We start from the raw sequence: 10,929 nt of genomic DNA on the forward strand, positions 1-10,929 counted from the left end.
GCAGAGGGGAGGTGGAGCAGGCCGGTAACCAGGGGAAGGAGCAGAGTGGGAGAAGATTTACACCGCCGTCTCCACTGGATATGGTGTCTCCGCCGCATCTGTGGAGGCGCCGTGGCTCCGCCTCGGATGGTGCTCGTGGCTATGGTGAAGAGGAGGGGCGACGCATGGGCAAAGATGCAGGCGGTACTCGTGGCCAAAATAGTGGGTCGTTCGAGCTGCGGGAGGGAGGAGGGGATCGCCGGGAGGCGGCGAGATCGGTGGGCGGCGGCGGCGGCCAGGTAGGGAAGTCGAGGTAGGGCGCTGTGTTTTTTTAGGCGAATTGCTTGTGAAAATAACGTACCACAACGATGTAGCGAGCGGATCCCCTTAAAAAAGACGTAGCGAGTGGATTCCCTTAAAACTGGTAGGAATGGACACGATTGATGACGTTGATAAATAGTGGTGAATGTTGGCCTAATTTACTATCATCATGCATGGAAACGAATCATCAAGAAAAAGAATACTTCCTATTACTACGCTCATAGGAAGCTTCCTAATCTCTGCTACCAAACAGTTTCTGCCCAAACAAGGAAGGAAAGTTATGGACCTGATTCGGAAGGAAACAAACGTTATGAAGATTAATTAATTTAGATTTGATCTTTAGAGATTGATTGTGATTGATTCTTTTATATAAAGACATTACTAAATAATTTGTGTCAGTATGGAAAGTTCTGATCCGTTCAGTTTTTTTCAGTGTGTGAGAGGATGAAGCGAAAATAAACCGATGAAGTGGGGGGAGGGGACGAAAAAAAATCTACGAAAAAACCAGCAAAGGTGGGAGGAGGTACCAAAAAACCCATGGTAGGTGGGACGAAAAAAAACCTGGAAGCGAGACTACCAACTGCTTCATTAGGAGTAGAGATCATGCATGGAAACGAATCATCAAGAAAAAGAATACTTCCTATTACTACGCTCATAGGAAGCTTCCTAATCTCTGCTACCAAACAGTTTCTGCCCAAACAAGAAAGGAAAGTTATGGACCTGATTCGGAAGGAAACAAACGTTATGAAGATCAATTAATTTAGATTTGATCTTTAGAGATTGATTGTGATTGATTCTTTTACATAAAGACATTACTAAATAATTTGTGTCAGTATGGAAAGTTCTGATCCGTTCAGTTTTTTCGGTGTGTGAGAGGGTGAAGCGAAAATAAACCGATGAAGTGGGGGGAGGGGACGAAAAAAATCTACGAAAAAACCAGCGAAGGTGGGAGGAGGTACCAAAAAAAACATGGTAGGTGGGACGGAAAAAAACCTGAAAGTGAGACTACCAACTGCTCCATTAAGAGTAGAGATTACCGTATTGTTGGTTTGTACATTGCGAAACAACCTTGATAACGTGCTTCAGCCAGGTTCATTGGCTTTCTTCATATTTTGGGACAAACTTTGACTATCAATATGATTAACTAAATATGATTATATGCTGCAAAAAGTATATTATTGGATTTATATTTGATAGAAATTCTCAACGGTACAATTTTTTGTGATATGTAGTTTATATTTTGTTACTTAACTTTATAATCAAAATTTGACCCAAAGTATGAGGACTTACAAATTCAGACGAAGGAAATATGAAATTTGAATGTCAAGGTCGACCTACCTGCATTTACTAGCTAAATATAGAGCATTTTATTTCCTATAGCCAATACTAGCAAATCTCCCGTAACTAATACTCCCTCCGTCCCAAAATTCTTGTCTTAGATTTGTCTAGATACAGATGTATAGATCCACCAGCTTGCACAATTACTTGTGACCAAATATAGAATTAATAGTAGATTTCTCGTAATTAATAGTGGGACTAGATGATAAGCCACCAGCTTGGCACAATTACTTGTTAATATAGCAATTAGCAGGTATACGGTTGTCATTCATAGGCAAACAATCCCTACAAACGAATTCGAATCATTATATCAGGAAGCTTATACTACCATGGAGAGAAGCAAGGTGCTTATGCTGGCAATCCTTCCGTGCATCCTAATATTTTCTCAGGGTAAGTACACACCATCAATTAGGTGAACTTCTAGTAAGATTGGTTAGTCTACATAATTTTGGACAATCCGGTTGAGAAGCACTACATATTTTTTTTTCCGAATATTGAAGCACAACATAATTTTACCAAATACCGGACTAAATGAGAACACACGTACTTGCATGCAGGACAAACAACTGATCAAGTGGATAGTAGCAAGATCCAACTGTGCGGGTGCCAAGAGAAATCTCATCCCTGCCTGAATAATTTATGTTTCTGTTGTGTACTGGAGCAAGATGTTTGCTTTAGGATCATCAACGAATGCATTTGTGGTCCTAATTGCACCTCTTTACATCCAACCTTCCCTCCTCCCCTCTCTTTGCCTTAAAACACTGCCAGATTGTTGCGATGAAAAGTAATGTCATCGATATCTTGCAATAAAGAAAATAAGTTGTAGTCATTACAGGCATAGCTTTACCAAAATGATAAGCGCCAACATGTGGCATGAAGCAACATGGTCCAAACGCTTTCATTACTATCCATTTTGCCACATCAAACAGATGATATCAACATAATCTTTTTAGTTTTTTAGACTTAAAAATTATTTATCTCTTAAATAAAAAAATCCAATAAAAATCGGTTTTCAACGTTAAATCTGTCTCGACGAGATCTTCAAAACTAGATCTCATATTGATATGTTTTGTGGACTTTTTTTGGGCCAAACGTTGCCATGACGTTACATGGAAGTTGTCATAGTATTTACACTAAAGTTGTCATGATATGTTTCATCTATTTTTTTTCTTCTAGATTTAAAACTACCATTGTATTTTAACTACTTTCCACGGAAAATTTTATTAATTGACCATGGAATTTTTAGTAATTAACCACGGCAAATTTAGTTCATGGATCATGGAAAAAAATTGTAATTCATGATGGCAATTTTAGTTTATAGATCATGACCATTTTAGTATTTTGACAATGGAAATTATTTTTGTATGAACCCCCAAAAAACATAGATCCCAAGGGATTCAAACTCAGGCAGTTCGCTCCACGTCCAAAGCTTGTTAACCACGAACTACCGGCCTTGAGTGGTTAGAAACAGCGTGAGACATATAACATTTTTGTAGCGCTATTTGTTGCACATAACAATGTACTATATCGCGTCAATTTTTTGGGAACAAAAAAAAATCATGACTAGAAAAGGTTCATGGATTTTAAAAATAAGTTCATCAATTTTGAAAAAAGTTCATGGACTTTCAACAAAAATCTACAAAATTAAAAAAACTTCATCGAATTTGAAAAAAAGTTCATTGAATTTGGAAAACAAAGTTCACAATTTTTTTTAAAAAGTTCACTAAATTAGAAAAAAGTTCATCAAATTTGGAAAAAGTTCATTGAAACTTCAGTGAATTTTTAAAAAAAGTTCATCGAATTTGAAAAAAGTTCATTGAAATTAAAAAAAGTTCAGCGAATTTGAAAAAATTACATCAATTTGAAGAATTATAAAAAAACCATCAAGCCAGGAAGAATAAAAAGAAAAACAAAAACAATAAATGAAAAAGCAAGAAGGAAGAAGGAAAAAGGATAAAAGGAAAGATGAGCTAAGAAAAGATGATGAAAGGATGTTATCGACCAGGTCGAGCTAGGTGGCGCGCTGGTTACTGCCTGTAAATTGGAAGCCGATGTCGGGAGCGTGTACAAAACGGATAGGAGATAGGGTGAGCTCTCACCCAGTGCGGGACGCTGCAGGCGCCCATTTGCAGAATACACATTAACGGGCGCTTGCAACGCCAAATAGGATTCGCCCAAGAAGAGATGAGAGCTCCTCTCCAGCGCCTTCCGTGCCCGTTAGCAAACCCAGCGCCTACTGCGTCGCTTGCATGGGCTTGGCCCAGCAACGCACGCTGGCTCCCACTCGCTCGCTAGCCGCCCGCTCGATCGTTTGTTTCTTCTTTCCCTTCCCCAAAATTGCTACAGTATGTCATGATTTCTCTTAGTATAAAAATCAACCGGTTTTCCCTAAAAAACATCTGGTTTTCTATAGTACATACTCTTCTTCTTAGGAAAAGTTCATCGAATTCGAAAAAAAGTTCATCGAAATTTAGAAAGATTTCGTTGAATATCTAAATAGTTCATCAAATTTGCAAAAAAGTTCATCAATTTTAAAAAAATCGTCAAATACGAAAAAAGTTCGTCAAATTTGAAAAATGTTCATTGAATTTGAAAAATGAATATGAAAAAAAGTTCATCGAATTTGAATTTTTTTTATCGGATCCAAAAAAGATTCATCGAGGTTGAAAAAATGTTCGCCAGATTTGAAAAAAGTTCATCGATTATGGAAAAAGTTCATGAATTTGTAAACAAAAAGTTCATCCATTTTTCTGGAAAAAAAGGAAGAAATAAATTTTCTCGAATTTGAAAAAAGGGAAAAAGGAAAGATGAAAGAAAAAATCAGAGAAAAGATGTAAGTTATCACATCAAGCTTGGTGGCGCGGCGGTTGTTGCGTAGTCTCACGTGGTCGAGGTTCGATTCTCCCTTGAGTGCTCTTTTTTGCGTTATAAAAACGTATAGATAACGTTGAGATGGACCGGCCAGTTAGGAGGGGGGGTGTGCGCCCGTTTGTGGAAACAGCTCTATCGGGCGCAAAGGGCGCCAAATAGGATTTGGGCCATTTGGCGCTCCCCTGACGCGAGGTTTCCCTACGTAATTGTAGGGGTAGATGGGCCAGAAGCCCAGAACTGCACCATTTTTGTAAAACCCTAAACCTCGCCATTTCTAGTTCCCCACCACGCCACCACCGCCGTCCCCACCTTCTCCGACGAAACCCTAGCGATGGCGTTCCGCGGCGCAGCCTCCCGCTCCTTCCTCGCCGCCGTCCGCGGTCGCACCGCCTCCACTGCCCCGCGCGTACGCGCGGCCCCCATTCCCGCGGCCCCTCACCGTCGCATCCCTGCCTCAGCGCCCTCCTCCCCTCTCGCCGCCGCAAGGTAGTCGGGACGAAATGCCTCCCCGATACGCCAGAAATCAGTGATGTGATGTGACTGTAACAAGTGGTCTTAATCCTATGCAGGCCATTGGCGGCGTTGATGGGGTCGCCGGTGTTGGTTGCCGCAAGGCTGACGGGGCACTGCGCGGCGAGCGCGCGGGCGTGCTGTGAGCTCTCCCAGGGTACCCCCTTCTGCCGCACTTGTCAGGATCGCTAACAAGTTAGTTATCATGAAAACATCGTACCTGCCTGCATCACAAGCTGCCCCTTTAACATTCTAGATGCATAATTATTTTTGGGGAACGTTCTAGATGTGAAATAATGCTTATGCAATCATTACTTGCGTGATGATTTGATATGTGTGCATTGGGGAGGATTGCTATCATGGCTTGAAATTTCTCCTGGTTGGAGGGTTGTGGTCTGCGGACCATTGTTTTCCGTTATTTGCTCTATCACTGCAATGGTGCCTTTTGGTACTAATAGGTTTTAATATGGAAGTATGTATATGTCCAATGTATTTTGTATTTGAGTATGTCATGTTTAGTTGAAATTGCTTGATGACTATAGTCATGATAATAATATAATTCAGCGTTGGAAATATTTGGAAATGATTTTTCCTACTGAATTCAAGGGGTTAAAATGCATGATGTGTTTGTCCACATAATGTATGAATTGTATCTGATGCAGTGTTGTTTCGACACTCATTAGTCATTACTAACCTCTAGGAGCCATCTTGATCAGAAGCATATCCTTACATGTGAAATGCTGTTTGGCTGGATTACGTGGGTTAGCTTATTGCACATTAGTCTAGCTTAATCCTTGGTTGGGGGCGATTAGAAGGCTTTGACGAGGTTGACATAGTACATAACTACCTTACATCATAATAAACCTTGGTCATTATTTGCTTTAAAGTGCGAAATGGTATTTGTCTGAATTATGTGCGTTAGCTTATTGCCCATTAGGCTAGCTTAATCTTTGGTTAGGGTGATTAGAAGACTTTGACGGGGTTGACGTAAGCACATAACCCCACCTCATAATCCGTTACAAACCTAAACTAATCTTAGATTCGTTCTTATCCATTTTTTCATCAGACAGACTTCAGTTGGTCGTGTGTGTGCTGTTTGTTCCCTGAAGTGTGCCAAATTGTTTTCCTTGTTTTTTCGTGGTGCTGTTTGTGCGCAACGATGTTTTTCGACTGGACGATGGGTTGGCGCCTAGCACCTAACTGGCTAATACCCGGGTTCTCAGGCTAGGCGTCCACCTTTAGAACAGTGGTATGGTCTACTGATGGCATAGGATCAAAATGATTTTTCTTGCGAAATATTTTATCAATAAGTGACATAATTGACATTGTAGTGGAGAATTGTGTTTGCCCGATGATGTATCCAACTATCCATCGTTTGCTGTTTTGATGAATTTATATTGCAGCAATACAACTAATATAAGAGCATACAAAATTGGGATTTGATAGGGAAAAATGGGAAAGATGGTTGACGCAGAGGACAGCCAGAATAATTTTGGGACCCATTGCGTCAAATAATGTAGGTCTCTCTATTCCCATGACTGTTTTTGTTAGCAAGAAAATAAAGGAATTGTGTATCAAGGATCATTAGAGATTAAGAGTCGAAAACATCTGAGTCAGTTGCTGGGGTGCTGACTCATGAACTAGCTGCAACATGACTAGTCGAGGTTTCAGTTGGAAGCCAAAAAAAGGCTCATAGACTAGTCCTCATGGTTAATCATGTCTAGTTGAGCGACTCTTTATCATTGTTAAGGATAACCATGAATCAGTTTATAGTCATGTAAGGATTGTTAAATTACATGGTAAACATCCCTGAGGGGATGGCCAAGCACCAATGGCTTCTCTGAGGGAGAGGAAATTTTGCACCTGACCTGTAGAAAATAGCAAGGGAAAAAGCACTAGGCGTTACTTGTGCATTTTGCCACTGCCTAGAGTGCATCTCGCCTAAGCGCATGCCTAGGCATGCTTAAGTGAGCACCTAGCATGATTAATGACACACTTATTCCCTGAAAATTGTTTGTTTGGAAGTGAGGGAGGTTCTTAAATGGAACCTTGGTATTAATGCGCATAGAACACGAATAGAAACTATAATATGGAAAATGTGTAACAAAAAATGGAAATAGCAAACCGGGATAGACTGGTAATCATGCGCCTTGGTCTGATAATTTTCTGAAATCTGTTTTAAATTCTTGCAGACAGTACATATGGATGTTTGTCTTATGTCTCAAGATCCTGAATGTAAATTATCACTTAAGTGGTCCACTGTGCCAAAATGTTAACCATTCTATTAGTGCATTGGTTCTCACATTAAATTTCATTTCATCTCTCATATTGAACTATGTCCTCATGTACAGTATGAATGTGCACCAGATCCCAATTTTTCTGCACTGCTCTTCGGATTATGTTAGACTGTAAAAAATGTGCAAAAAACTCCCTTCTCTAACTAATCTCCACATAAAGTAGTAAATCACAGTGCATTGTGAAAATTTTGATTCGAGAGTTCTGTAGTTGGGCTGTTAGGAAATGGAGATGATGAATGACGGTTGGGCGACCAATTTAAAGCATGGTGAAGGTGCTGATGTTGAAGCAGTGCACTTCTGTTATTTTGTCAATCTTGTGGCTGTAAGAAATGGTTAATGTGAATTGAATAGCCGCGATGAAATAAATTGGCTGTATTACTAGACGTGGTCATGAAAATTATAGCTTTTAACTTTATCTGCTGCCTTATGTTCTGTGTATATGACGTGGGACATCTGGGCTGTCAGCAGTATTTGCTATTAAATATTTCAAAATCATTCTGTGTTTTCACATATTCATTTCCTAATTATCACCTGTTCCATTCCGGCTTGAAATAGTCATATATCCTAGAAAAGCTGCATCATAACTTTCATGATTAGGGGGGTGCTATCTTTTAAATATGGCGATTTGACAATGGAAACCAATAATCTTTCAAGCCAAGGTTTTCCAGTTCTGTTTATTCCAAGAATGCAGCTTATGTTTACTGTCAAGTATTGTTAGTTAGAATTTTATGTCCTGCACTCCTGCTAGTATGTGCAATGATTTTGATTCCATAGCATGTTGTAAACCTCATCGAATAAAATGCACCGACCTATCTGAACATTACCATTTTGCTCTTGTACTGCCAATGTTTTCTTTTATGATTTTCATGTCGAATCTACCTGGCATGCAACCTTATTTTGCAGGTACTTAAAGGACGAGTTGCTGCCCTTCGCAAGGATACAACAGTTCTTTTGGGTGCATCTCTTTGGAAGCTCTTCTGAGTTCAGTTCGTTTTCCTGGATTCTGCAAAGTTACAAGAAACTCCCCACTCCCAGTGCTAGCTTTTGTCTCCTAGACAAACGGACATTCTACTTGATATTTATATATGATGAATAACGTCCTTTTGATCAGCACATGTTTCATTGGATGGTTCTTGTTTGTGACGCGTGTTGAAATCTTTAATTCATAATCGGTATCATGCTGTTTCTCCATGAGTTAACACTCGTAGCGAATTTGTAACTGGGAGTTCAATGAAATCAAAGAAAACCCACATGTGATCTGTGAGTATTATCGTTGATGGCCGAACTGTAGATCTGTTGTGCTTTCAACCGTCTAAATTTATGAATTTAAAATTTCTGCTGTAATTTATAAATAACTGGTCTTGACATGATGGTAATCTTTTTCTCTGTTTTTCTCTGTTACTATAATTTCTTTCCCTTGTCAAGTATGGTTTTCTCATGTTCCCACAGTCAAGGGAACTCGGTGACATCATTTTTGATCCTATAGGTTCAACAGGAAGCTTCTTCCGTGCACCTGGATAACGTTTACATAGATAAAAGTGAACTTGGTAGATACTCCGTAGCAGGTATGAAATACATCACGATTACCGGGATAAGTTCGAACCACCAGCTTCTGTTATTATTCCAGTGATACAGCTGCAAGTTCTACGGGTACAGTCGAGCACATAAGTTCACACAGGCACAGATCAGGTTCAGCGCACCAGGACGAAGCGGCCGTGCAGCCTCCGCAGGACGTGAACGTTGGCCGCCGGTCGCCGCGCACCCTCCATTAACTCGAAAACACACACGTCGTGTGCAAGGAGGCCGTTGTCGCGGGCGAAGTTGCGCCATCCGAGACCGCAGAGGCCCCGGTAGTGGTCTCCGCTCGCGTAGCGGACGTGCCACCTCCCTTTCCCGCTGGCTCTCCGCAGAATGATCTCTTTGCCAATTGTTCCCAAGTACTTGCCTACAAACTCCGAGGGGACACGCTGCGGAACAAAACAGCATGGCGCGATTCGAACGAAGTTTAGCATTCTACTCAAAGTTTCGACACGAAGTTCACCATAATTGCTGAATATATTTTGTCACTGCAACCTGCAACTTTGGTCTGGGTTCCAGAAGGAAGATTACACTTACCACAATGCTGGTCCGGTTGGTGCCGCAGACATGGTTCGGGTGCATCACATTCACGAACACCGGGTTTCTTGGCTCAGTCGGGACAGGGACGCTTGATATCTCCTCCTTGTCTTCCTCCGTCAGATGGAACTCGCTCACGGGCCCATTCTTGCAGAAGTAGTACCTATTCTTGGCAGCCGCCTCACCATGATCCATGTCAACATCTTCGTGGCCTGCAGCAGGCTCAACCGGTAAATACATAACATGCATCTGCAACATTAGTTACACATAAAATTGCAACTGGTGCATTCTAATTAGTACTGCATGTCATGCCTATATCGTGACACAAGTCATGTTTACCTGCCCGGGCAATGCTCTTGCCGGTGCCTCTGTAAAGCGTCATCTCCAGGCCAGCACCATCGCCTTTCGCCGCCGGTGGCGGATGCGGTGCGCGTTCTTCAGCTTTGTTGGAAGCCTGGTAGCCGCATCGGCGGCCTTTAGCTCTGGCAGAGTTCTCTGCTATGTCATTGTCATCACAGGCACGACGTTTGACAGGACGAGGAGGTGGTGGTTTCTGGCAGCCGGTCGAGTCGAACATCAGGACATCAAAGGAGGACGCTCCACCATATTTGAAGAGCAGGCGGTCTCCTTCCCCGATACCGTGACCGTCGACAAACTCCTTCCACCCAGACCGGAGGACTACTTCGTCCGTGTCGCCGGCTACTTTGATGCTCCAAGATTTGCCACTGGGGGGCTTCAGATTGATGACTTCAGAGATGCGCCCGTTGAAGTTCTTTGCAAACCTACCAGGTAAGCTCTACAGGAAGAACAAGTAGTGTTATGAATGATACAAAATCGAGATCCACGCTTGAGTTTACAAAGGCAATATAAGCAAATGCAAAGAGAAAGCTCTGCAGTGCAGGCTGGGAGGCAGAAGGAAGATTCCTGACCATGCTTTGGGTGAAGTCCCCAACCATGAGCTTGAAGAAGTGCTTGTTCTCATCAGCCATGTGGCTCCAGTAGCAATGCTCTTGCCACTCCGCGCAGCGCTCGCAGTTCTTGCCCATCTTCTGCATCTGGGAGGGTATCAGGGAAAGATCACAGAGGATGGATGGATGGAGGTGTGCAGTCGGAGATGATAACCCACCTGGTGTTCTGATAGCACAGGCGGTGCTTCCTATGGGCACTGGACTCTGGAATGCACTACGGCATGTCGGCACACTAGTCACTCTAGTCTAAGGCAATGTGTAGACCAGCTGACAGGGTGACACGTTGCTAGGCAGGGTGACAACTGTCGGAAGGTTGTTTCTTCACCTGTCTGTTCGTATCGGAAACGAAATGCAACCAGGATTATTAAAAAAAATGGATTATTAGAAGCATCTACACCAGTATTGAGACGAGCTTTAGAACAAAAAAAAAGAGTTTTCACACATTTCCATACTGTATTTTTGCCTGTCAAAATAAAAATTTTATAGGCAAATTGTGTTGAATTATAGATACCATGTGACATCCTCCAATC

The 10,929-nt window shown here is 41.8% G+C and overlaps 2 protein-coding genes across 4 annotated transcripts; one reads left to right on the top strand and one right to left on the bottom strand.

The window, feature by feature from the left end:
* Nucleotides 1-4,755: 4,755 nt before the first annotated feature.
* On the top strand, nt 4,756-8,593 carry LOC119295053. 3 transcript variants are annotated; one of them, XM_037573380.1, is made up of 4 exons: nt 4,756-4,995; nt 5,079-5,176; nt 6,466-6,535; nt 8,220-8,593. In XM_037573380.1, exons 1-3 carry the CDS (start codon nt 4,841-4,843, stop codon nt 6,486-6,488), a joined length of 276 nt encoding a protein of 91 aa, XP_037429277.1. In that variant the 5' UTR covers nt 4,756-4,840; the 3' UTR covers nt 6,489-6,535; nt 8,220-8,593. The 3 variants fall into 3 exon arrangements, with proteins under 3 accessions (XP_037429277.1, XP_037429276.1, XP_037429278.1); XM_037573379.1 differs by lacking the exon at nt 6,466-6,535 and having other exon boundaries at nt 4,757-4,995; nt 5,079-5,214; XM_037573381.1 differs by lacking the exon at nt 6,466-6,535 and having other exon boundaries at nt 4,758-4,995.
* Nucleotides 8,594-8,910: 317 nt separating this feature from the next.
* Nucleotides 8,911-10,494, bottom strand: LOC119293356 (B3 domain-containing protein Os03g0622200-like). The gene is made up of 4 exons (XM_037571854.1): nt 10,361-10,494; nt 9,771-10,227; nt 9,432-9,643; nt 8,911-9,283 (listed from the first exon to the last, which is right to left on the bottom strand). The coding sequence occupies exons 1-4, from the start codon at nt 10,484-10,486 to the stop codon at nt 9,008-9,010; spliced, it is 1,071 nt and encodes a 356-aa protein (XP_037427751.1). The 5' UTR covers nt 10,487-10,494; the 3' UTR covers nt 8,911-9,007.
* Between the last annotated feature and the right edge of the window lie 435 nt (nt 10,495-10,929).

This window comes from Triticum dicoccoides, chromosome 4B (genome assembly GCF_002162155.2).
Source record: "Triticum dicoccoides isolate Atlit2015 ecotype Zavitan chromosome 4B, WEW_v2.0, whole genome shotgun sequence".
Lineage (NCBI taxonomy): Eukaryota > Viridiplantae > Streptophyta > Magnoliopsida > Poales > Poaceae > Triticum > Triticum dicoccoides.

Excerpts from the sequence above, each read along its gene's own strand:
- LOC119293356 (XM_037571854.1), bottom strand. The coding sequence starts at position 10,486 with ATGCAGAAGATGGGCAAGAACTGCGAGCGCTGCGCGGAGTGGCAAGAG. Across the intron at positions 10,228-10,360 it reads GGGACTTCACCCAAAGCATG|AGCTTACCTGGTAGGTTTGC; the intron begins GTCAGGAATCTT and ends TTCTTCCTGTAG. Across the intron at positions 9,284-9,431 it reads CCAACCGGACCAGCATTGTG|CGTGTCCCCTCGGAGTTTGT; the intron begins GTAAGTGTAATC and ends TTTGTTCCGCAG.
- LOC119295053 (XM_037573379.1), top strand. The coding sequence starts at position 4,841 with ATGGCGTTCCGCGGCGCAGCCTCCCGCTCCTTCCTCGCCGCCGTCCGC. Across the intron at positions 4,996-5,078 it reads TCCCCTCTCGCCGCCGCAAG|GCCATTGGCGGCGTTGATGG; the intron begins GTAGTCGGGACG and ends AATCCTATGCAG.